At 40.4% G+C, this 24,270-nt stretch overlaps 2 protein-coding genes and 1 long non-coding RNA gene across 13 annotated transcripts in view; 1 reads left to right on the plus strand and 2 right to left on the minus strand.

The window, feature by feature from the left end:
- Positions 1 to 19,497, minus strand: part of KCTD18 (potassium channel tetramerization domain containing 18) — a 39,808-nt gene extending 20,311 nt beyond the window's left edge. For 3 of the 6 annotated variants that reach the window (XR_014828905.1, XR_014828904.1, XM_084998400.1), the window contains exons 1-6: positions 19,404 to 19,497; positions 16,297 to 16,532; positions 14,351 to 14,540; positions 11,419 to 11,612; positions 9,818 to 9,912; positions 2,849 to 2,951 (exon numbers count right to left, since the gene is read on the minus strand). Coding sequence is in view for 2 of the 6 variants with exons in the window: in XM_084998400.1 (XP_084854526.1) it covers positions 2,849 to 2,951; positions 9,818 to 9,851 (137 nt within the window). In the remaining 4 variants the exon portion in view is untranslated. Of the gene's footprint in view, positions 1 to 2,848; positions 2,952 to 9,817; positions 9,913 to 11,418; positions 11,613 to 14,328; positions 14,541 to 16,296; positions 16,533 to 19,403 lie in introns of all 6 variants that reach the window. The other 3 variants (XR_014828903.1, XR_001301538.3, XM_003133574.6) reach the window with 1 other exon arrangement.
- LOC146396078 (uncharacterized) overlaps positions 1 to 24,270 on the minus strand; it is a 1,511,729-nt gene that overhangs the window by 169,645 nt on the left and 1,317,814 nt on the right. The window lies entirely within an intron of this gene.
- The window catches only part of SGO2 (shugoshin 2), a 53,131-nt gene continuing 48,511 nt past the window's right edge, over positions 19,651 to 24,270 (plus strand). For all 6 annotated transcript variants that reach the window (XM_084998353.1, XM_005672058.4, XM_084998355.1 and 3 more), the window contains exon 1: positions 19,651 to 19,818. The gene's annotated coding sequence lies outside the window, so the exon portion shown is untranslated. The remainder of the gene's footprint in view (positions 19,819 to 24,270) is intronic.

The raw sequence follows: 24,270 nt of genomic DNA on the forward strand, positions 1-24,270 counted from the left end.
TTATCATGATAAGTGAAGTCAGTCAGACAATGAGACACCAACATCAAATGCCATACTGACATATGGAATCTAAAGAAAGGACACAGTGAACTTCTTTACAGAACAGATACTGACTCACAGACTTTGCAAAACTTATGGTTTCCAAATGAGACAAGTTAGGGGGTAGGGGGATGCACTGAGGGTTTGGGGTGGACATGCTGTGAAGTTTGGTTGTGATGATTGTTGTACACCTATAAATGTAATAAAATTCATTAAGTAATAAAAAATCAATTAATTTTAAAAAAGAAGTAAGATAAGTCTCAAATAAACAACCTCTTTACACCTCAAGCAACTAGAAAAAGAGGGAAAAATAAGTATGTAGAAGGAAGGAAATAACAAAGATCAGTGCAGAAATGAATGAAATAGAGACTAAAAACACAATAGAAAAGGCCAATAAAACTAAGAGCTGGTTCTTTGAAAAGATAAACAAAATTGGCAAATCTCTGGGAGACTCACCAGGAAGAAAAGAGAACTCAAAATCAGACATGAGGAGCTCCTGTTGTGGTGCAGCGGAAATGACTCCAACTAGGAACCATGAGGTTGTGGGTTCAATCCCTGGCCTTGCTCAGTGGGTGAAGGATCCAGCCATGAGCTGTGGTGTAGGTCGCAGATGCGGCTCGGATCTAGCATTGCTGTGGCTCTGGCATAGGTTGGCAGCTATAGCTCCAATTGGACCCCTAGCCTGGGAACCTCCATATGCCGCTAGTGCGGCTCTAAAAAAAAAAGCCAAAAAAAAGACATGAAAGAGGAGATACTAAAACATACCACAGAAACACAAAGGAAAATAATAGGCTACTATGAATAATTATATGCCAACCAACTTGACAACCTAGAAGAAATGAATTAATTCCTAGAAATATACAACCTACCAAGACTAAATCATGATGAAACAGAAAAATGTGAACAGACTGATGAACTAGTAAGGAGACTGAAACTTCCTAACAAAATTTTATGACCAAACAGCTTCACTGGTGAATTCTACCAGACCAATTCTTGAAAGAAGTAATACCAATGCCTCTCAAATACTTCCAAAAAATAAAAGAGGAGGGAACTCTTCAAAACTCACTTTACAAGGCCAATTCCCAATACCAAAACTAGATAAGAATGCCACAGAAAAGCTATATGCCAATATCCCTGATAAATATAAAAGCAAAAACCCTCCAAAAAAAAAAAAAAAAAGCTAGCAAATGAAATGTAACAATACATTAAAAGGATGACACACAATGATTTATTCCAGGAATATAAGGATGGGTCAACATTCACATGCCAGTCAATATGATACACAACATTAACAAAATGAAGGAAAAAGTCACGTGGAACATTGTTTTAAATGACCTTAAACCTGTCAGACAACCACTGCCAAAAGCCTGCCTACTCCTTTCACCATTTTCATCAGTTTCACTTCATGAAAATCTCCTTCTGAACATGGTGTGTAATGGGAATCCTCCGAGTCTTCTATCGCTGAGCCAACACTGGTGTGTTTTCAGAGGCAAGTATAACATAGTGAAATCTGATTCTTGGCAATGAAATCATAATAGCACAGTAATTTGAAAACTGTGAATATAATATATTCTATCTTAAAACTCTACTAAACATAACTAAATTATCATAGGTAAAAAATGGTTCTTTGGGACCTCACAAGTGTTGCTACATCATCATTTTCTCATCAAAAATGATGCTTGATAAAAATCTCAGATGAAAGACAATTAGCACACATGAGAGCTTCCCTAAAACCATTTTTACTTGCTTTACATTTTCTACACATTTGCCACTGGATGCTAGTCCAAGGTTTCTCCTTGGACTAGCCATTAGCACTACCGTAGTTTGGGGTCCAATAATTCTTTGTTGTGTGTGTGGGGGGGGACTATCCTGTGTATTCTAGGACATTTAGAAGCAACCCTGGCCTCTACTCTCTAGATGCAAGCAGCACCTCCCACCCTACAGTGTCTCCAAACATTGCCAAATATATCCCCTGGGGGACAAAATTGCCCCAAGTTGAGAACCACTGCTCTAGAGCCAAAGAACATTAGCTAACTCAAGTGGAAAAATGAACAATGATAATGAAATGAAGGTTCTTAAGAAAAAAGATCAGTTTTTACATATGATTTAGTACTAAAAACTGAATAAAATTCTCTGCACTTCTGTGTAAGATCTAGAGGGCAAAAGTAAAAAAAAAAGCAGTCTGAAATTTCATAGGAGCACTGAATCAAATTCTAGAATAGATGATCAAGTAATCAGAACATCTGAAAGCCATAAATAAGACCCAGAAAATGAAAATTAAATATAATTTTAAATGTATTTAAAGCACAGTAAAAGGCACAGATGTGGAATGAATTTAATGCTAATAATTTCAGAGAACACAAGAAAATACTACTAAATAAAAATCCTAGTTGTAGTAATAGGAAGAAGGAAGGAATTCAGAATAATTCACAGGAAATTTCAAATATTATGTGTAATTTATTGCCAATAAAGCCTGGGATTTCACTTTAGTGGGGAAAAATACTTACCACAGCATTCCCACCTTGTCCAGTATTATTTTTAAAATCATGTTTCCCCCAAAAGAGCATTGCCTATAACTGTTTTAAAGAATTGCTTCCACTTTTTACATAGTTTGCATAGTTTTGCATAGTTACATGGTAACTTTGCATTTAGCAAGATTTATATTTTTCTGGTAAAACAGAATATCCACCTAGGTGATTAATAAGCTCACTGAGGTCAAGAAACATTATTCATTCCCGCAATAAAAGCAGTAAAAATATACGTCGCAGATTTATTTTTTAAAAAAATCAAAATTAACAGAACAGACAACCTCTTTCGAATTGGGGCCATGTGATGTAGGCTTCCAAGTAAAGGCCGCTCTTCCAGAGTCCAACATTCTATCAGCTCGTGAGGCACCCGCCAGTAGCTAACACCTGGAAGTTAAGAAGATATAACTTAGAGAACCACTGTGCACCGCCAAAGGTTCAGCAACACTGTTGTATATAAAACCAGCCAGAAAAAAACCTGTGAGGTTCATGCCTCTGGTTTGGCAAAGGGAAGTATCTACAGGAAGTGCTCCCAGAAGAGCCAGGGCAGTCATGGCACAGCTCATGACCTAGGAAGAGCTGTCTGCCAGCCCCCACTCTGCCACTGATCATCAGCATCTCATTATACAGACCCTGGGCACCTGAGTGAGTACTGGTCAAGGGCACAGGCTCTGGAGCCAAGACTGCCTGGGTCTGGATCCCATTTCTGTCGCTTCACTATTTATGTCACCTTGGGAAAGATACTTAACTTTTCTGTGCCTAAAGTTTCTCATCTGTGAAATGATGGCAATAATAGTACACACCTTGCTGTGATGATTAAATGAGAAAATAAGTGCACAATATCCAGAACAATGCCCGGCACAGACTAACCATGCAAGAAATGATAGGTGGAGTTCCCGTCGTGGCTCAGTGGTTAACGAATCCGACTAGGAACCATAAGGTTGCGGGTTTGATTCCTGGCCTCGCTCAGTGGGTTAAGGATCCGGTGTTGCCATGAGCTGTGGTGTAGGTTGCAGATGCGGCTTGGATCCCGCGTTGCTGTGGCTCTGGTGTAGGCCGGCAGCTACAGACCCTATTAGACCCCTAGCCTGGGAACCTCCATATGCTGTGGGAGCGGCCCAAAGAAATAGCAAAAAGACCAAAAAAAAAAAAAAAAAAAAAAAAAGATAGGTGTCTTTATTCTAAGTCTATCTCTGTTATAAGCCTATTTATTATAAGACTATCAACATTATTGTTGATAGTCGTATGAAAGAATAGGACAGTGGGGGTTCTAACACTTGCCCTGTCTACCTCATTGGGCTGCTGTGACCACGAAATCAGGTGAATTTTCTGAACCACTCTGTAAAAGGCAACCACCTTTTATAGGGTAAATGTGAGCTATCACTACCCTATAAGCACCTTTTCAAAAAGGAATAATTTGAAATAATGTGGGAGGCCAAGATTCCAGTCAAGTTCATTTTAATTTTTAAATCTGATATGTTTCTGATTGAAAGCTGAAAATGTATCCTTATGAAGCCTAAAAACATTATGCTAAGTGAAAGAAGCCAGACACAAAAGGTCATATGTCATATTACCACATTTATATAAATACCCAAAATGTACAAATCCATTGAGACAGAAAGCAGATTGGTGGTTTCCAGGGATTGAAGGGAGAGGGAAATGGGGAGTAACTGCTTCATGGATACTGGGTTTCCTTTTGGAGTGATGGAAATGTTCAGAACTAAATACAGGTGGTGGTTACACACACCATTAGTGTAGTAAATGTCACTAACATGCATACTTCAATTAATTCTATGTTATATGAATTTCCTCAATTTTCCACCTCAATTTTTAAAAAATTATATGCAGACATTTTAAAAAGAGACTTAAAAATGATGTCGAGTAAATTTCCTGACATTAAAAACAAAAGTGGAGTTCCCATTGTGGTGCAGTGGTTAACGAATCCGACTAGGAACCATGAGTTGCGGGTTCGGTCCCTGCCCTTGCTCAGTGGGTTAACGATCCAGCGTTGCCATGAGCTGTGGTGTAGGTTGCAGACGCGGCTCGGATCCCACATTGCTGTGGCTCTGGCGTAGGCCAGGGGCTACAGCTCCCATTCGACCCCTAGCCTGGGAACCTCCATATGCCGCGGGAGCGGCCCAAGAAATAGCAAAAAGACAAAAAAAAAAAAAAAAAAAAAAGTATCCTTTAAGTCCCCAAAATGGACTTGGTGTCTTTTTTTTTTTTTTTTTTGTCTTTTTTAGGGCCACACCTGCAGCATATGGAGGTTCCCAGGCTAGGGGTCCAATTGGAGCTGTAGCCCCTGGCCTATGCCAGAGCCACAGCAATGAAGGATCCGAGCCGAATCTGTGACTTATACCCACAGCTCATGGCAACGCCAGACCCTTAACCCACTGAGTGAGGCCAGGGATAGAACCTGTATCCTCATAGATACTAGTCAGATTTGTTTCCGCTGAGCCACGACGGGAACTCCTGGTGTCTTCTTTTGTAATCATTATAGGTCTAGTCATAACAACCAACTTAACAAGCTAGTGTACAATTATTACATGTAATAGATATGTCCAATACTCAAAGTCTATGGCATCTTAAGACAACATTTTAAGGAGTTCCCATTGTGGCTCAGTGGTTTAAGAACCCAACATAGTATCCATGAAGATGTGGATTTGATCCCTGGCCTCTCTCTGTGGGTTAAGGATCTGGCATGGCCACAGCTGTGGTATAGGTCACAGATGTAGCTCAGATCCTGCATTGCTGTGGCTCTGGCATAGGCCGGCAGCTACAGCTCCAGTTGGACCCCTAGCCTGGGAACTTCCATATGCTGCAGATGTAGCTCTAAAAAGAAAAAAGTAATTTAAAAAATTTTTAAAAAGACATTTTAAGACAATAGCTTTCTAGAACTGCCTGATCATACCCCCAAACCTACTCATGCTACAAAAACATTTCCAAATCTCATCCATAAAGTTTTTATTTTTAAGTCAGCTTTATTGAGAATAATGTACATAAAATAAAATTTACCTTTTTCAACACTGAGCTTTGATGATGTATACAGTCATGTAACCATGGCCACAATCAAGGTATAGAACATTTCTATCACCCTAAAAAGTTCCCTCGTATTCTTTTGCAGTCAATGCCCTTCCCTCCATGTCCTAGTTTTGCCTTTTCCAGAGTGTCATATAACTGGAATCATATACTATATAGCCTTTTGCACCTGGCTTCTTTAGCATGACGCTTTGAAGATTCATTTAGGTAGATAAATGTATTAATGATCATTCCTTTTTTATTTCTGAGTAGTATTCTATTATATGGATATACTGTAATTTGTTTTAACAGCTTTCATTTTTTCCATGCCTATAAGATAATTCACATTTATTATACAAAACTTGGAAAATAAAGAAAAGTACATATAAAAAAATCAGAATCACTTCTAATCTTAAAACTAGTAATCATGGCTCAGGATATATTGACATATCTCATTCCAATTCTTTTTCTATTCATTTGATATGCACATGATTGAAAACACTTTACATTTAATTTTTGTTTCCTGCTGTGACTATTTCTTATTTTATCATGGGCATTCATCAATATAAAGTTATTCAAGATAATTTAAATAACTATATTCCATAGATGTGCCAATATGTATTTAACCTTCTACCACAGACGTTTAGGTTGCTTTTATTTTTTCCCTATTAACGCTTAATTGAACATCTCTGCTCACAAGCCTTTGCCAGTATTTGATTATGTTTGTTTGTTTTTGTTGTCTCTTAGGGCCGTACCCGCAGCATATGGAGGTTCCCAGGCTAGGAGTTTAATAGGAGCTGTTGCCGCCAGCCTATGCCACAGCCACAGCAACGCCAGATCCAAGCCTCGTCTGTGACCTACACCACAGCTCACAGCAAAGCCGGATCCTTAACCCACTGAACAAGGCCAGGGATTGAACCCGCCACCTCATGGTTCCTAGTCGGATTCGTTTCCGCTCCACCACAACAGGAACTCCTGATAATGTTTTTTTGTTTGTTTGTTTGTTTGTTTTTTATTTTATTTTCCCACTGTACAGCAAGGGGGTCAGGTTATCCTTAGATGTATACATTGCAATTACAGTTTTTTCCCCCACCCTTTCTTCTGTTGCAACATGAGTACTGATGATGTTTTTAAGGCAGATTCCTAAAAGCAGAATTATTGGGTTAAAGAATATAAACAATTTTGATGCAATGGATATGTACTGATAAGTTATTTCCCAAGAAAATAATATTAATTTTACTCCTGCCAAGAATGCATGAGGTCTTTACTAATCTGTTGTATAAAAAATAGTCCTCATTTAATGTATATTTCGTTGAGGATGAGTTTGAACCTCCTACAACATGTTTATTTCCTTTTCTAGGAATTTGTGGTCATGAATCTTATATATTTATTTGTAATAGAGTAAAGCTGGCTTTCTAATCAATTTAAATAAACCCTATGTTAAAGATATTCTATGTCCAGTTAATGTAATACATTTATCCAAGGTTTTTTAGTCTTTTAATTATACTTACAATTTTTATGTTTTAAAGTTAACACATTAAATATTATGTTGTCAAATTTATTAATCTTTGTCTTTATGTTTTAAGTATATAATTTATTTCCCTAATAAGAAATCAGTTATTTCATTATGGTTTATCATAGTCTTATTTTTGTTTGTTGGTTGGTTGGTTGGTTTTTATATTTTATTAAAGTATACTTGACTTAGTGTTGTGTTAGTTTCAGGTATACAGCAAAGTGAATCAGTTAAACATATACACATAGCCATTCTTTTTCAGAATCTTTTCCTAAATAGGTTATTATAGAATCTTGAGTAGATTTCCCTGTGCTATACAGTAGGTCCTTGTTAGTTACCTATTTTATGTATAGTGGTATGTATATGTTAATCCCCAGCTTCTAATTTTCCCTTCTCCCCAATATTTCCCCTTTGGCAATCAATCATAAATTTGATTTTGAAATCCCTGAGTCTGTTTCAGTTTTGTAAATAAATTCTTTTGTATCATTGGTTACTAGATTCCACATATAAGTGACATAGTTTCATTTTTCATCCATAAATCTACCTGGGATTATTTTGATTAATGATGTGAGATTAAAGTTCTGTTTTTCTTCCAAGTATATTTTCAAATTACTTATTAAATAATCTATCCTTTTTTCATTGATATTTAATACTTTCTTATCACAAGATATTTTTATTCTTCTAACTTTAATGGAGTTTCCTTCTGATCTCTACATCTATTCTTGTACCAGAAACACATAATATTTACTATTATAGAGCTACCTTATGAATTTTCATCATCAGAGTTAAACTCCTTCCTCTAGTGACTTCTACTTCCCAAAATGTTCTTGGCTATTTTACTTTTTCTACTCTTTCATAGGTATTTTAGAGTCACTTTCTCAAGATTCCCAAAGAAATTCATTAATAATTGGGTAGGAATTGTGTAAAACCTATAACTTAATCGGAGAAGAACTGATATCTTTATAATATTTAGATTTCCCATTCAGGATCATGGTATGTCTCACCATAATCTTCATGGTTTTTTTTCTATGGATGGAAGGACCAACAAATACATTTTAGTAGTTTTCTTCATAAAGGAAACAAGCATTTCTTGGTGGGACAGTCCTAGTTACTTTGTTTATTGCTAGTGTGAATGGGATTTCCCTCTATAATGTCTAAGTAATTTACCATAAGTAAGCTTCTGATCTTTGTTTGTTTATATGTATCCAGCTAGTTTAGTCAATGAAACTCATCATTTAAAATACTTTTAGTTGATTCTTTGGGTTTTCTACAAAGACACATTGTCCACAAATAACAATAACTGTCTTCTTCCTTTTAATAGTTCTCTTTCTTACTTATGTTTCAAAGATTATGACTTTCCACAGGCCCTCAAGAACTTAATTGTTAGAAAACCATGATACTCTTGCAAACTTGCTAAAAAGTTAAAATCAGCTTCATGTTTTGTTAAAGTGAGTAATCCTAGCTCTCTGCTCCAGCTTCCTGAGTCAATGGAGAAAGAAAGCCAGCCCAGACTGCTCCAAGCCTCCTGGGCAGCTGCCAGTCCAGAGGCACAAAAGGAGACAGAGAACACCAGAGGGGTTGTTTCCCACCTTAAGCCCAAGTGTCTCAAAGTCAATTAAATCTAAAATAATGGGATTAGGAGTTCTTGTTATAGGGCAGCGTAACAAATCCAACTAGCATTCATGAGGAAGCAGGTTTGACCCCTGGCCTCTCTCAGTGGGTTAAGGATCCAGTGTTGCCATGAGCTGTGGTGTAGGTCATAGTTGGATCCCACATCTATAGCTGTGGCATAGGCCCGCAGCTGCAGCTCCGATTTGACCCCCAGCCTGGGAACTTCCATATGCTTCATGTGAGGTCCTAAAAAGCAATAAAATAAAATAAAATAATAGGCTTAGAGAGAATAGCACTCTGTTCACTGTACTTTATCCTATCTGCTGGAGGGGTATAATATGAACAGAAGAAGGAAAAGTTGAAGAAAGAAAGAAGGGGTCATACTAGCAACCCACCTGATGGGGAGTTTTTAAAAACCTCTTCTTGTCCTTTTACTCAGTCTTACATGATCTGCAAAGTATGTCTCCAGCAGCTATTAAGATCATTTGAGGACTGAGATGAGCTTATCCATCTTTGGACCCAATTTTAGGACTTAACTATAATGCTTGCACTCGATACTCAATACATGCTTATCAGGAAAAAAATACGTAGGCACAGAACAGTTAACACTCTGTGACACTGAATATTAACAGCATTATTACTATCAACTCACCTAAGCAGTTTGGATAAAAACAGTCATATTTCAAAGTGTGCATTTAAAGATTATTTTGTTTTCTAAGGGCTCTTTAGACATCTTCCCCAGCATCATTTTCATTTCTCTCTCTTTTTTTTTGATTATACACTTTATGCTTAATTTAGAGGTATACTTCCTAGGATAATGCTATGCACACAGTAGGTGCTAAATAAACTCTTTTTTCATTGAACTAAATAAGCATAACTGAACTATATTTTAGATTACTGAATTATAAACTAGACTATTAATAATATCTAGTATCTCATGAGGTTTAAAGATTTGTAAGTAAGCACTGGCTCAGTGTTACCATGAGGGGACAAAACCTTGACCCACACCAAAAAATACACTCTCAAAAACGGAAATGCAGTATTTGAACTTGTTTTTGTGTTCTAAGGAAAAGTCTACCTTCTGCCATGAAATAAAAGAATTGTACTGTACCTTTTCCTTCCCAGGCATCAAAGGCATCCATCATTTTCTTCAATTCTGCTACTGAATAATAGCTCCAAATGTACTGAACATTATTTCCCGCCTCTCTAGAAATATTACAAAAGGTAATGAAAATAAACTACCTAAGTATGAACGTGTGTGTATGTGTGTACATGCATACACACACATAGTTAACAGACATTCAGTAAGTGCTTGTTAATTAAGGAAAAAATGTGTAGGCACTGAGTAGTTGTTCTCTGTCACCCCGAAGCATATATATATATATATATATATACATACTATATATAATATAGTATATATACTCATATACTAACCTATACTTGATATCTTTTTACTGCGGTAAAAGCATTTGTTAATTCCACAATAGAAACTGTGTAGACAAATCAGTAAATCTTTAAGTTTTCTAGTAAATCACCTAATCCCAGCAAAGTTAGAAAAGGTTCAATTTGGGCTAAAACTTTCCTAGCACTATGCCAGGCACCGATATATCTTACATAGAAACATTCTTGACTGTAAAGAATTCAGAAAATGATGCCATATTAATTATCTAAAAAGCTAGCTCATATGGTCATGCATTAATCACTGATATGTGACCCAATCCAATCTCCCAGAGAATTAAAAAAAATTTTTTTTTGCTAATTGAACTGGCAAGTATAAATAAGATTACAAGAAAAATATTAATAGAATTAAGAATTTAACATGTTCAAGGCATAGAATTTTAAAGTTGGGAGGGACCAGATGAATAGTCTTTCAGCATTTCTCAAAACAGGACACTGAGACATAGGCCAGTCCTGGGTCACTCAGTGGGCCTGCTGACTTCTAGGCCAGGCTCCTGCCACTGGACTACAGTCTAGGGGAGGCATCCATGTAGGTGGCGCTCCTTTTCTTTCTTTTTTTTTCTTTTCTTTTCTTTTTCTTTTTTTTTTTTTTTTTTGTCTTTTTAGGGCCACACCCGCAGCATGTGGAGGTTCCCAGGCTAGGTAGGGGTCCTATTGGAGCTATAGCTGCTGACCTACACCACAGCCACAGCCACAGCAACAGCGTCTCCTCTTTCTTTATAAAGCCTCTCAGCGGATGCTGATGCCCACTCCCAGATGAGAACCATTATACCAGATCAGATGGATGGTCTGTTGCCTATACAGATGTGGAATGGTCTTAATTACAATCTCCTCATGAAGCTGGCCTATCTCGAAGGTAGGAGGCTCATTCTATCTGCTGAGAGGTGCTGATGGTCTTTCCTAGTCAACTACATATTCCATTCAGTTACACCTCTTAGAAGAGATCAGGATTTTACTTTGTTCTTTTTCTTTTTTTTTTTTTTGTCTTTTTTGCCTTTTCTAGGGCTGCGCCCATGGCATATGGAGGTTCCCAGGCTAGGGGTTTAATCGGAGCTATAGGCACTGGCCTACACCACAGCAATGCGGGATCTGAGCCGCGTCTGAGACCTACACCACAGCTCACGGCAACACCAAATCCTTAACCCACTCAGCAAGGCCAGGGATAGAACCGCAACCTCATGGTTCCTAGTTGGATTCGTTAACCACTGAGCCAGGACAGGAACTCCCCTTTTTCGTATTTAAATGTAAATGTACCTTTTAAAAATGCTTTTACTGTGAATTCTTCCTCCCAGCTGCTTATCAATAGCATCTGTTCCATCAGTTTTTGTGGAATATACACCAATAATTCTACTCTCACAGCTTGCACCAGATGTGTTAAGATAGTGGAGAACCCAAACCGTTGGTTTATTGCAAACTAAACCATACGAATCACAGAAGTCTGTTAAAGCCTGCAGCAAAAAAAAAAAAAAAAAAAAAAAAAAAAATCCATTAAATTTGAATTTAATTATGGAGTAAAATAAAAATGAATTTGCTCTATTACTTTCATGTAAAGCTGCAATTTCAGTTGGTCTTAAGAGAAGTAAGAAGATTTTAAATCAGCTACCCTTTTTTTTGGTTTATAGCAGCTTTATTCATAATTGCAAAAGTGGAAGCAACCAAGATGTCCTTCAATAGGTAAACAAATTGTTGTACATATACATGGAACATTATTCAGTGGAAAAAAGGAAATAAATGAGCTATCAAGCCATGAAAAGACATTCTGCTGAGGAGCCCAGGGGAGTCCAGCACCATCAGCTACCTGTTATGCCTTTAAAAAAACAAGCCATTTGTTGAATCTGGGGTATTGGGAAGGGGGTGCAAATCACTACCCAAAAACCCAGCACCTTTTCTTCCAGAGAATCCTTTTCCACGTGGAAATTATAATTTCCTCCTCCCTGAGATCCACCGCCAACATCATTCTAAAATCTTCATTGAATCACTTTATTTCCCCCAAATTTTCCATTTGGCTCAATCTTCCTTTTACCTCCTACTTAGTAGCGGCATGGTTGATGCAAATCCAATCATGGATTAACCAGATTAACTTGTTTCTTTTACAGTGAAAGATGAACTCGGTACACACTATCCTAATGTATTTGGCCTTTATCCACCTATTCATTCACTCACTTGAATACTAAGTACCTATGGATGAATACTAAGCATTGTCTGAGGTCCTGGAGATAGAATGATGAGTGGAAGACAAGGTCCCGGCCTGCCTAGAGTTTGTAGCTGATGCAGGAGATAGGCACTAAATAAACCATCAGCACACAGTGTATTAAGTGCTACCAGGTGAGCCCATGAGGTGCTAAGGGGCACAGAGCAAGAGGGCTTCACCCAGCAGAGTGGCATAGGCCTTCCCTGGGAGACATGGCATTATTGCCGTGTGTGCTCTGAGTACAGGCACTTTTGTCTATTTTGTATCCCAAGTGCAGAGAAAAGTGCATGACACAAAGGAGATGCTTAATATTTACTGACTCAGGGAATGAAAAAAGGACCCTAATGAGTGTTGCATTTTCATTTAATATCGCTATCTAACACCTGTGTTGGCTTTTACATCCACTTGCACATCTATAACAATCCCGAACTTTAAACTGTTGGGAATTTTAAACTGTTCAAAGGCGGGGGAGTTCCCCTTGTGGCTCAGAGGTTAGTGAATCTAACTGGCATCCATGAGGACATGGGTTCGATCCCTGGCCTTGCTTAGTAGGTTAAGGATTCAGCATTGCCGTGAGCTGTGGTGTAGGTCACAGAAGTGGCTCAGATCCCACGTTGCTGTAGCTGTGGTGTAGGTGGGCGGCTACAGCTCTGGTTGGACCGCTACCTAGCCTGGGAACCTCCATATGCCACTAGTGCGACCTTAAAAAGACAAAAAGACCAAAAATAAAATAAAATAAACTGTTCAAGGGCAAAAACTGCATGTCATATTTTTTTGTGTCCCACATAATCCCTAGAACTCTGTCCTATACGCCACAAAAATCTGAAATAAATATGAGTTGGCTGGCAGAAAAGGGTGTACACATGCTATGTCCTCTGTGCAGACAAACCAGGAAAAAAAAAGACTCTGAAGCGAATGTTAAACCATCCAGCCTTCTAGTTAGACTTTTTTAGCCCCACTCTGCAGATGTGGCAAACAGCACCAAAAGACTGTTTGACAACTCAGTTTATAAATAACTCCAGCGGCAGAACCCATACAACCATGCAAACCCTTAGACAGAATCTAGAACCAAATCAACATTCTCTTCATGCTGTACTTCTAATAACCATACTGTCAGCTTGTTCTCCTAAACACCGACATCCAAATCAAGGTCAAACGAATTCAGAACAGTTTTCACTATTAGCAATTATCTAGGAAAAATATTTTTCTTAGATGCTCCAAAGTGCTAATTAATAGCAAATGTAATATTTATCAATAAGACAAAAACTGGTGCTGTTCAAGTCATGTAAAGACCCAGAAAATGTGATTTAAAAGGGAAGCATCTTTTAAAAAGATTTACTGATCTCAAGGTGAATTAATCAAACTGATGTTTTAACTTATAAGAAACTGCTACACTCATGCAATCAGGCAAGAGATTTTATACAACCTTTCATTTATCATGACCATCCTTTAAAAATATCATTTCAGGAGTTCCCGTGAGGCTCAGTGGGCTAAGGAACTGGCATTGTCACTGTAGCAGCTCAGGTAGCTTCTGTGGCACCGGTTCCATCCCTGGCCCAGAACTTCTACACGCTGCAGGCACAAACAAAAGAAAAATCATTTCAGTAAACAAATTAATACCACTATACCCTCACATTCTACAATATTGCTCTTACTTTAAAAAGACCTTTAAGAGCAGAAGCATTCTAATTTTTAAAAAGCCTTCAAAAAGTGTGAAATGAGGAATAAAACCTCCATGAACTTTTGCTTGCTGTTGTAATACGCTTTCCTAGAATAGAATTTTGGCCTTTGACAGTCAGTGAGTAGCAGTAATTAAGAAATGCATCCTCAAAAACTGTTAGAGGTAAAACTGTCTCATTTTGCTTTATGTTATAACACAGGCTATGCAAAATAACACATTGCTTTGTGCATAATAAATGTATATATATGTATTCACATATTTAAAAAAAAAAAACTTAAGAAAATGCCAAGACCTTTTTAAGTTCTATATTTGACCTTAAAGAATATGTCTCCATTTCATTGGCTAAGTGGTCAGACAGGCTGTACGGATAAGGGATGCCAAAGTAATCAGCTTCTTCCTGCAGAGCAATGCGGGTCTGCTCCTCTGTGGGAATATGAACTTCTCCGTGAAGATAATCCAAAAGGTATTTAAATAGATGTCCATCACGGTCGATAACACAAGCCCCTAGAAAACATTCGGTTCAAAAATGATTGCACAGCTACAAATGGCCACCATAAAATTTCAACATGTCAAACTAAAATTAGACGGAAGACCTCCACAATTAGGAATGTTTCTTTCTCACGAGAAAGTTAGTATCTAGTGTTCAAATCGGTTTAGTCAAAGTTGGTGATCCTCTGTATTCTCACCTACTATGAAGGAAAATGTATTTCAAGCTCCATTAGGAATTTGGATGCAATAACCCTATTCCCACTATGACCATACAGAAGCTACTGGTGACCTCAGACTGCTGGTAAAAACAGAAGCTTACCCCTAACCGTAGCCCAGCTGGACTGGGAAAGGTGTATGGAGTTCCTCCCTAATGGGGTTCTTGTAACTCTATCTAGCATTCGTATGTCAGTGACCCTACAAATCAACTTAGAGTGTCACCAACATATAAAGCCAGGGTTCCCAGCTTTGGGCATGCCATATGTTCAGACTTAAGTTATTCCCTTTGGGCTAAACTTTAAAAAGGAAATGCTATGCTGGTACTACGTTATGGTAAAAGACTTTTCTTAGACAATCCAGTAGAATTTTTTAAAAATACACTCTGGGAGTTCCGAATGTGGCACAGCGATAACGAACCCGACTAGTATCCATGAGGATGCAAGTTCAATCCCTGGCTTCACTCAGTGGATTAAGGATCCAGCATTGCTGTGAGCTGTGGTATAGACCAGCAACTGCAGTTTCGATTTGACCCCTAGTCTGGGAACTTCCATATGCCGTGGATGCAGCTGCAAAAAAAAAAAAACAAAAAAAAAACAAAAAAACAAAACACTTCTGTGTGAGGTTACTCAATAATTCCTCTCCTCCCTTGATTAGTTTAGAAAAGAAGGGATTTCGAAGGCAAAACTTGGGGGCCAAGGAAACAACTCAATCCCTGCCAACCACTTTTCACCAGCAATCCTTCTGCCCAGATGGCCATCAAGTCCTGGGCACTAGACTTTAGTTTCCCATTCCTTCAACTGCCATTCAGCTGGCAAAGTGATCTCTCAAGACCCAGACTTACTGATGGTCCTCATGCTCAGAGCTCCTCAATCCCTCTCTTCTAACACAGAAGCAAGAGAGGGTTCTATAAGCCCAAGAACCCCTAAGATGTCCAAGAAGCCTACCTTCATTGCTGAAGTTTCTTTACAAACCAGTAGCAGGTTCACTTGAAGCACGTGAAGCAGAGAGCACTTCAAGCAGAAAGTGGCCGCAAGACCCTGACCCGACTCTTCTACTGTTTCTTCTGAAACACCAGTACCAATGCAATGATGTTTTCTCAGGCACACAAGTCAGCCCACACAAGGTGCCGCAGCTGGTCTAAGTGTGAGTTTAACACTAAATCTATACTGATTGCCCTGTCCCCAATGAGGGCAGCTGCTTTCTCCAGAGAAATACATTTTTTAACTTGAAGAACACAGAGAGAAGCTAATATATTTAATAGGTTTCAATACCTTTACCCATTGAGTTGTATGAATATGATGACTTTCAAAATATAATTAACCCCTGTAATTAGGTCATGGTTGGCCTTGACACACATTCATTTTTTGGTCAACTTTTAGCAACAGCATCACAGATTCTAGAAACTGGTATTTAATTTCTCCGTGAACTTAATCTCCGTACAGTCCTAATATTCCCAGTAATTAGCATACTAAGCTAATACATTCTGTTGTCATTTGAAAGAATAAAGGGATTTGATGAATATTCGTGATCATGTTTACAGACTTTAGATATTTACCTGATTCATCTGTTTTTAGAGGAAAACGACCACTGAACATGGATGCCAGCATTGAGTCCTTAAAGCGGCACAAGGATTCACGCCTGGCTGTGTAAATACAGCCACCCACATTCAGTCGAAGAATATCCACCACCTCTTCTTCTGCCTTGTGACTTTCCATTGCTCTCTCTGACACCTCAACTTCTGCCTTGAAACACTTTCAGAAAATGCAAAACAACAGTGGTCCCAGTCCCCCTCTGTAAAAAACGAAGCACAATTACTCTTGACATTTTCAATAAAACATAATAGATAATAAGTAAATACATGTTAAGGTGATTTAAAACAAATTCCTCAGCACTGGCAATACTGAATTGAAGGATTTTGTATAATACCAAAGAAGTTTGAGATATGCCGAGAAGCTGGAAAACTCTGGCTCAGAGGACATGTAAATGATAATAAACTATTACCAACCAAATCGGAGCTATTGAAATGACTGTTTAAAGAGTTAAACAAGGGAGTTCCCGTCGTGGCGTAGTGGTTAACGAATCCAACTAGGAACCATGAGGTTGCGGGTTTGGTCCCTGCCCTTGCTCAGTGGGTTAATGATCCAGCGTTGCCGTGAGCTGTGGTGTAGGTTGCAGACGAGGCTCGGATCCCGCGTTGCTGTGGCTCTGGCATAGGCAAGTGGCTACAGCTCCAATTCGACCCCTAGCCTGGGAACCTCCGTATGCCGAGGGAGTGGCCCAAAGAAATAGCAAAAAGACCAAAAAAAAAAAAAAAAAAAAAAAAAAGTTAAACAAGATAATGCATTGTCTGTTACATATAAAGCAAAGGTGAGGTGTGCTTATGATCTTCAATGTGCACGTATCTTTTTATTTTTATTTTTTGCTTTTTAGGGCCACACCCAAGGCATATGGAGTTTCCCAGGCTAGGGGTTGAATCGGAGCTACAGCTGCTGGCCACAGCCACAGCAACGCAGGATCTGAGCTGCGCCTGTGACTTACACCACAGCTCATGACAATGCCAGATCCTTAACCCACTGAGCAAGGCCAGGGATGGAACCTGCTATCTCATGGTTTCCAGTAAGATTCATTTCTGCTGAGCCACGATGGGAACTCCTATTCACGTATCTTTTTAAACAACAGTAAGTCTGACGGGGCTGGGTAGGCTTGCAGAGGTGGTCAGCATGTAGCATGGACTTGGGCTACTAGGCTCTACCATTTACTGGCTTGAGACTCCGGATAAATACTTCTCTGCCTGTTTCCCCATCTCTAAATTGGAGGTAGGGATGATGCCCACCTCAAAGGACTATCAAAAGAATAACTATATAATAAAAGAATATTATTATTAAAACTATATAATAAAAGCCAGTATCTGGCTCAGGGTAGGTATTCAATAAAGGATAAATATTATCGATAGTGATAAAAAATTTTATCAGAAGAATATACTGAGGGAGTTTATGTTGCCTCTGGAGATTAAACATAAGAGCAGAAGTTACTAATAAGAGCAAATGTAACTCCTCAATTAGGTGACTAAGGTCATAATTCCATGTATACCAAAAGCCCGACTGGTCCAGAAAAAAAAACAAATGACATCTCCAAATCTGGCCTCTTCCCTCTGAAACGACGGAAGCTTTAGGGAAATTTTAAGGATTTGGTTTCTTAATCCATTCTGGAGATAGATGAACCACAGCTGACTGTGCCATTTCTATGGAATCTAAGATACTACTGTGATGAAAAAAGTACACGCAATGTATCTGCACACCTCATGGCAAGTGTAAAATGGCAGCCAAGAGGCTCAACTACATCCATGGCTATTCACTTTCACCACACCATCTACTACTATCCTTTCGTAGATGCTCCAGTTTAGCCAATTTCCAATGAAATAAGAGAAGGATACCATTAGGGTCTGGGGAATACTATGTGTGTGAAACATGGTCAGTAAACACAAACTATTATGCGTCAACAGTCCACTCTTCAAAACCCATTTATCTATGTGATTTCCCACACTGCCTACAAGGCCAAGGAGCAGCCTGATCCATGTGAAAGAAGCACCTCTGAGGCCTGGGATGGAACTGGTTCATGCTGCTCCTGTCATCAGCTCCCTGGAATCCTATCTATTCTTCAAAGCTGTAGGCAAATGACACTGCTTCTATGACCTTCCTAAGCACCCCCAGGTAAAACCACTGCAAAGTTCTTCAGATACACTTTGTACCCCTGTCCACATACTTAACTAATCCCTAGTTTGGGGGACTGTAACCTGCAGGGAGGCAGGGCCTGTATCACCCTTAACAAGTCCCATTTACTGACTGCGATGTGCCAGGCGCTGAAGGAGATACTAACAGACATTACCTAATTCACGCAAAAGCCCTATTGGGTAGGAATTACTGTCCCTACTGACAGGTAGGAGAAAGAAAGAGTGATGTGTGCAGGGTCTATACCAGGGCTGCCCTGCTAGTAAGTGGTGGAGTCAGTCCCAATCCGGGTCAGCAAGACCAACTCCAAGTTCAAAGCAGCTCACACCTCACACTGCCTCCTTCAGCACAGTTTCACTACTAAGGCTCTGGACTGGGGCACTTCATTCACTAAGCATATGTCCATCAGGAGACTCCCATTGGTGGCAGTAGGAACACAGCAGCACCCGGAGCGCAAGGATTCCAGGGACAACCCTAAGGCAGAGGACCATCGCCACTTCAAGGACTCCCTGCTGTGTCGGAAGTACCCTTGCCTCTGAGGAAGTGTTCCCAGAGTGACCATTTGGATCAAAACCATCAAGGACCCTTCATTCTCGGACCACGACATAGACTCCAGTTCAGAAAGTCTAAGGAAGGGTCGGGAGTCTGTCCACGGACCCCACTTTGAAAAACGCTGTTCAAGAGACTCGCCCTCCTCCCGCGAAGCGGGACGAAAGGGGAAAAGCTGGGACACCACAAAGTCCGGCCGGGGTCTTCCCTCAGTCCGGGGATCCCAAATCGGCCCGAAGCCAGAGCCTGCAGCCCGGAGGGCTCGGATTATCAGCCCGGCCGGGGCCTTTCCTCAGGGCGCCCCTCCGCCTCCCGGATCCACGGCCCACCCGGAGCCCCGCTCCTCCGAACGGGAGGGGCGGGGTAGGCGGCCTTCCCCACTGACCTGCGGCCCGCCCGGCCCTCGGCGCGGCCGTCTGACGCCGCGGGGCCTGACGCGGAAGTGAGCGCCTTCCCCGGGGCTCGGCAGCTCAGGTAGCAGAGCGGTCTCAGCGGCGCCCCCGTGCGCCCCAAACCCGCCTGAAGGCGACGGCCGGAAAAGGTTAGCCCCGCCCCGGACACGCTGGGACCCTCCCCTCAGGTGCCCCGCCCGCGGGCGGGCCCCGCCCCTTCTGCCGCCGCCTGCTGGTTCCAAAGGAGTGAAGTCGCTCCGGGTTGTCTCTGTTTGCCCGGGAAGGAAAGGTCACTCAGAGAGACGCAGGCTGGGGCCCTGAGGAACGGGCTTGTCTGTCCAGAGGCTGCTTTTACACATGAAGAAAATACAGCACCAAAATTGCAACCGTCCAGGGTCAGAATAAATGGTAAGAATTTGGATAAGTTCTCACCTCTAGGTGAGGGCCCTTCCCTCCAAACTGAGCTGCTCAGTGCCAAGAGTAATTAATATATTGCACTTAGATGATTGTGCATTTGGATAGTGTTTGTGGTTTACAGCACTGTTTCACGCAGAACATTCTTGTTTAATCTGTGCGACAGCTCTATGTTTTTATTCCCGTCACAGCAAGGAAAAATCGAGGCAGGAGCAAACGTGTATTGAGTGCTTCTGTACAGCTGAGAGTCTGCTAAGTCCTTTGTATGCACTGATGTCCTCTTAACAATATACCCAAGAGTTCTGTCAGTTTTCAGCTGCACCGTCCCTTGTGCAAGAGACTTTGCTAGGTGTTTCAAAATGAATAAAACACAGCCCTATTCTCAATGTACTTTCCCAGACTCAATGATAATTGGTTTCTAATTTTTCTGACTGGGTCTTAGAAGGAAATAAGCCAAAGAGAGGTAAGCCCACCTACCTACCCCCTCAGATATTGACGGTACTGGGAGAGGGGGGAGGTTTGTTCAACTCATAATTATTGAGCACTGGCTACAGACCAGGCACTGAGAGAGAAGAATTGAACTAATAATCAACATCCCTGAGCCACTAGAATAGAACTTCCATTTTAGCGCAGCAGTAAGAAGACTTTGTCTGTAAATATTTTAGGCTTTGTGGGCCATAGAGCACTATTCAAGTCTGCTGTTGTAGTGTTAAAGCATAGATAATACATAGATGAATGAGAGTGACTGTGTTCTAACTTTATTTATGGATACTGATATTTGAATTTCACATAATTTTCAAGTGTGATGAAATATTCTTAAAAAATTTTTTTCAAACACTTAAATACATGAAAACTATTTCTTAGAGTGTGGGCCATAGAAAAACGATTGGCCACGCATGGGCCATATCTTGCCTACTATTCAAGTGTGAGAAACAGACACTCGGAAAAATAGTTACAGATAGTGGTAGCCACTTGGGAGGAAACAGGAGAATGTTGAGTGGAGATGCTGGCTTGGGTAGAGAAGGACTTACTGATGGGAGGACATTTAAGTCGAGCACTAAGGATGAGAACGAGCCAACCTTCTGAAGGGTTGGGGAAGAGTATTTTAGGAAGAAGGGAGAGAAAGTGGAAAGGCCCTGAGGCAGGAAAGGACTTCACAGTTTTTAGGAAGAGAAAGGACACGTGTGGCTGGAGCTCGGTGAGCATGGGGACAAGGGGGAAGGTGATATGTCATGAAGTTGAAAGAAGAGGCAGGAGCCAACTTTTAAAGCATCTTGTGGCAGAGGTAGGAGTTTAAATTTTACTCTCTGCATCATGGGAAGCCATTGGAAGGTTTTAAGCAGGGAAATGGCATGATTGATTTCCTATTTTTAAAAAAATCACTCTGGCTACTGCAATGAGAATGAATTGAAGAGGCATAAATTGGAGGTAGGTGGCTGCTTCAGGAAACCAGGGACAAATGGTGTAGCTTCTCATCACGTGGTGATGGCAGGAGAGGAGAGAAGTGGATGAACACAAGAAATGTATTTGAGAAATAGCAATGACATTAAATTTGCTGATGATCAACTATAATGCGTTAGATCATCTTCTTTGAGAAGTGGACAGCAAAACATTTATGGAGAAAGGGAAAACTAGGGAGGGATCTGAAGGAGACTGGGAGAGCCTTTAGACTAGATGCAGATTTGGCTTCCCATGGAGGATAGGAAATGTAGGGTAGGAAACGTTGTAGATATGATGCAGTTCAAGAAAGTTTCAGGAAAGCCAATGAGTTTTTCCAGCCAGTTTCCCCCATCAAAGGAGTCTTATGGCTCCCAGAAATGGGCCTGCTTTAGTATCCTTACCATACTCAGTCGCAGGCTGGGAGCGGTCAGTAGGAAATGTGGCCTCCAACGTGGTGGTAGATTTCAGAGCACAGCATGTGGGGTCTATCCATCAGTAATGTTCCCTGTAATCAGACATCTGAGGGGTATATTTTCATGATGGCTACATATGGGAAATGAGGGAAAGGGAAAATGCAGGATTACCTCTAAATTGTTGGCTTAACAGCTGAGTGATGGTGCCATTTACTGAAATGGTGAACGATGAGAGAGCTCAGAAGCTGTATTTTAGACTATTAGGATTGAGAGACTCAACAGACATCCAGGTAAAGAAATCATATAGCAATTAAATTAATCTGGAGCAAGAGTGAAACCCTGTGCTCAAGGTGTGAATTTGGAAATCATCAGCATTTAAAGCCGTGGGACTGGGTGAAATCATCCATGAAAGGAAAGGTAAATAAGAAGAAATAGAATGGAACACTGACTCCAGTACTTAGATTTCAGACTTAGAAGGAAGAGCCAGAGAGGAACAGAGTATGAAGCTACAGGAAGAAAGTAAAGTGAAAGTTGAAGCTACAAGAAAGTAAAGTGTCATGTATGTCAAATGCTGCCAAGAGATCAAGAGCCCAATAGACTTGATAATATGGGAGTTCTTGGTGACCTTGCCAAGAGCAGTTTCAATGCTGTGATGAGGACACAAGCCCAGAGAAAAGTGGGTTAAAGAGTGAAAGTGAGATGGCAGACTGGTTATAACTCTGCAGAGAAGACTTATTACAAAGAGGAGAGAAATGGGGCTGTCATTGAGGTGGGAGATCAAGTCAAGGGAAAGAGTTTTAGGATGGGAATCGCTAGAGTAGATTATGCTGCTGGAGATGACGTGATAGTAGGTAGAGACGGTTGATGCAGGAGAGGGGGACAACTGAAGGAATGAAGTGCTTGAGAAGGCAAAAGGGTAGTGATGTCAGAACACAAGGAATTTCTCTTTGACAAGAGCAGGGATAGGAGGTAAAACAGAGAAGGTAGATTTAAGTTCAGGTAAAGTAGTAGATTTCATGGTGGAAAAATGAGGATATTCTGATTAAGTGACTTTCTCAATTAAGTCTACAGCAAGGTCAGTGGCTAAGAATAGAGGAGATGAAGAATGGAAGACATTTGAGGGAGAATAACGTATGAATTACTTTTCTTAAGAAATTGAGGGAGTTCCCGTTGTGGCGCAGTGGTTAACGAATCTGACTAGGAACCATGAGGTTGCAGGTTCGATTCCTGGCCTCGTTCAGTGGGTTAACCGATCCAGCGTTGCCGTGAGCTGTAGTGTAGGTCCTGCAGATGCAGCTCGGATCCTGCATTGCTGTGGCTCTGGCGTAGGCCGGTGGTTACAGCTCTGATTAGACCCCTAGCCTGGGAACTTCCATATGCCGCGGGAGCAGCCCTGGAAAAGGCAAAAAAAAAAAAAAAAAAGAAAGAAAGAAAAAAGAAATCTTCTCAAAAGGCAGCAATATTCGTCTTTTTCCAACTTTAGCAAACATACTAACTTTTTCTTTCTATACAGTTCGCTCTGTTTAAAACAAGAGTGGCCCTAAAAAAGGCAAAAAGACCAAAAAAAAAAAGTTCAAAAAAAAAAAAGAAATTGAAAGGGTAAACATTCTATAGAAACATGACGGGATAGCCCAGAAGGAATGAGAGCCTGTTTGAAGATTATAATTATACATGGATGGCATTGTACGTGCATGGCATTATACATAATCATCTCTGTTATGTAACTTTCACCCAGCACCACCCCACAGCCATAGTGTAGGTGCTGCTAAGGAAGTCGATCTTTGGGCTCACCTGGCATTGAGATTTAGTTAAGTAATATAATACAAGGAGAGAAGAGTGAGAGATGAGGATGTTTATAAATGGTTGAGTCCCAGGGTGACCCATGGACTCTAAGCTGGGTAAGGAGGGAAATAACTATATAAAGGTGGAGATGGATAGTGAAAAAGTAGTGAAGTTAATGGGTTGGGGAATCTCAAAGAAGTTGAGGAATTATTGAATAGGAGGACTAGAATAAGTGAGCTGGAAGAATTGGAGGCAGTAGTCAAAGAATATCACACTCGAATTCAAGATTTTGGAGGTCATTCAATGACCATAATGCCAAGGTTCCAGGCTGAGATGGGGTAGAAGACAAGGGATGGAGGTATTATTAGATGCGTTTCTCCATAAATAGTAACTCACCAAGAATGGAGCAGGTGTAGAGAGAAAGATGATGAAACAGAAGCTAATGTCATCAGTAATGGATGATTAGAAGAACCTTAGCAGACTATGCTGAGGAGACAGGGAGAGATACTGTGTCCAGATGGCTACAGTTCAGATCAGCTACGGCTTAGAAAAAGGAAGGAGGAAAAATTGTTTGTTAGCAGTGATGGGAGAAAAGAAGACACTGACCCCGGCCCTGACATATGTGGGGAGTAGAAGGAAAAGCAGTCTCGACTTGAGAGAGCTACAGGCTACAGAGGAAGTTAGGTCCTCGAGAAGCAGAGAACTCTCATGTTTAAAAAAGATGGGAACATTAAAAAGGGGGAATTGTAGGAGTTCTCCTGTGGTGCAACGGGAACGGCGGTGTCTTGGGAGTGCTGGGACATGGGTTCGA

Source organism: Sus scrofa, chromosome 15, assembly GCF_054392235.1.
Source record: "Sus scrofa isolate SSC_HxYL_T2T_F1_AM1 chromosome 15, Sscrofa_HxYL_maternal_Yorkshire_Landrace_v2.0, whole genome shotgun sequence".
NCBI classification, from domain to species: domain Eukaryota; kingdom Metazoa; phylum Chordata; class Mammalia; order Artiodactyla; family Suidae; genus Sus; species Sus scrofa.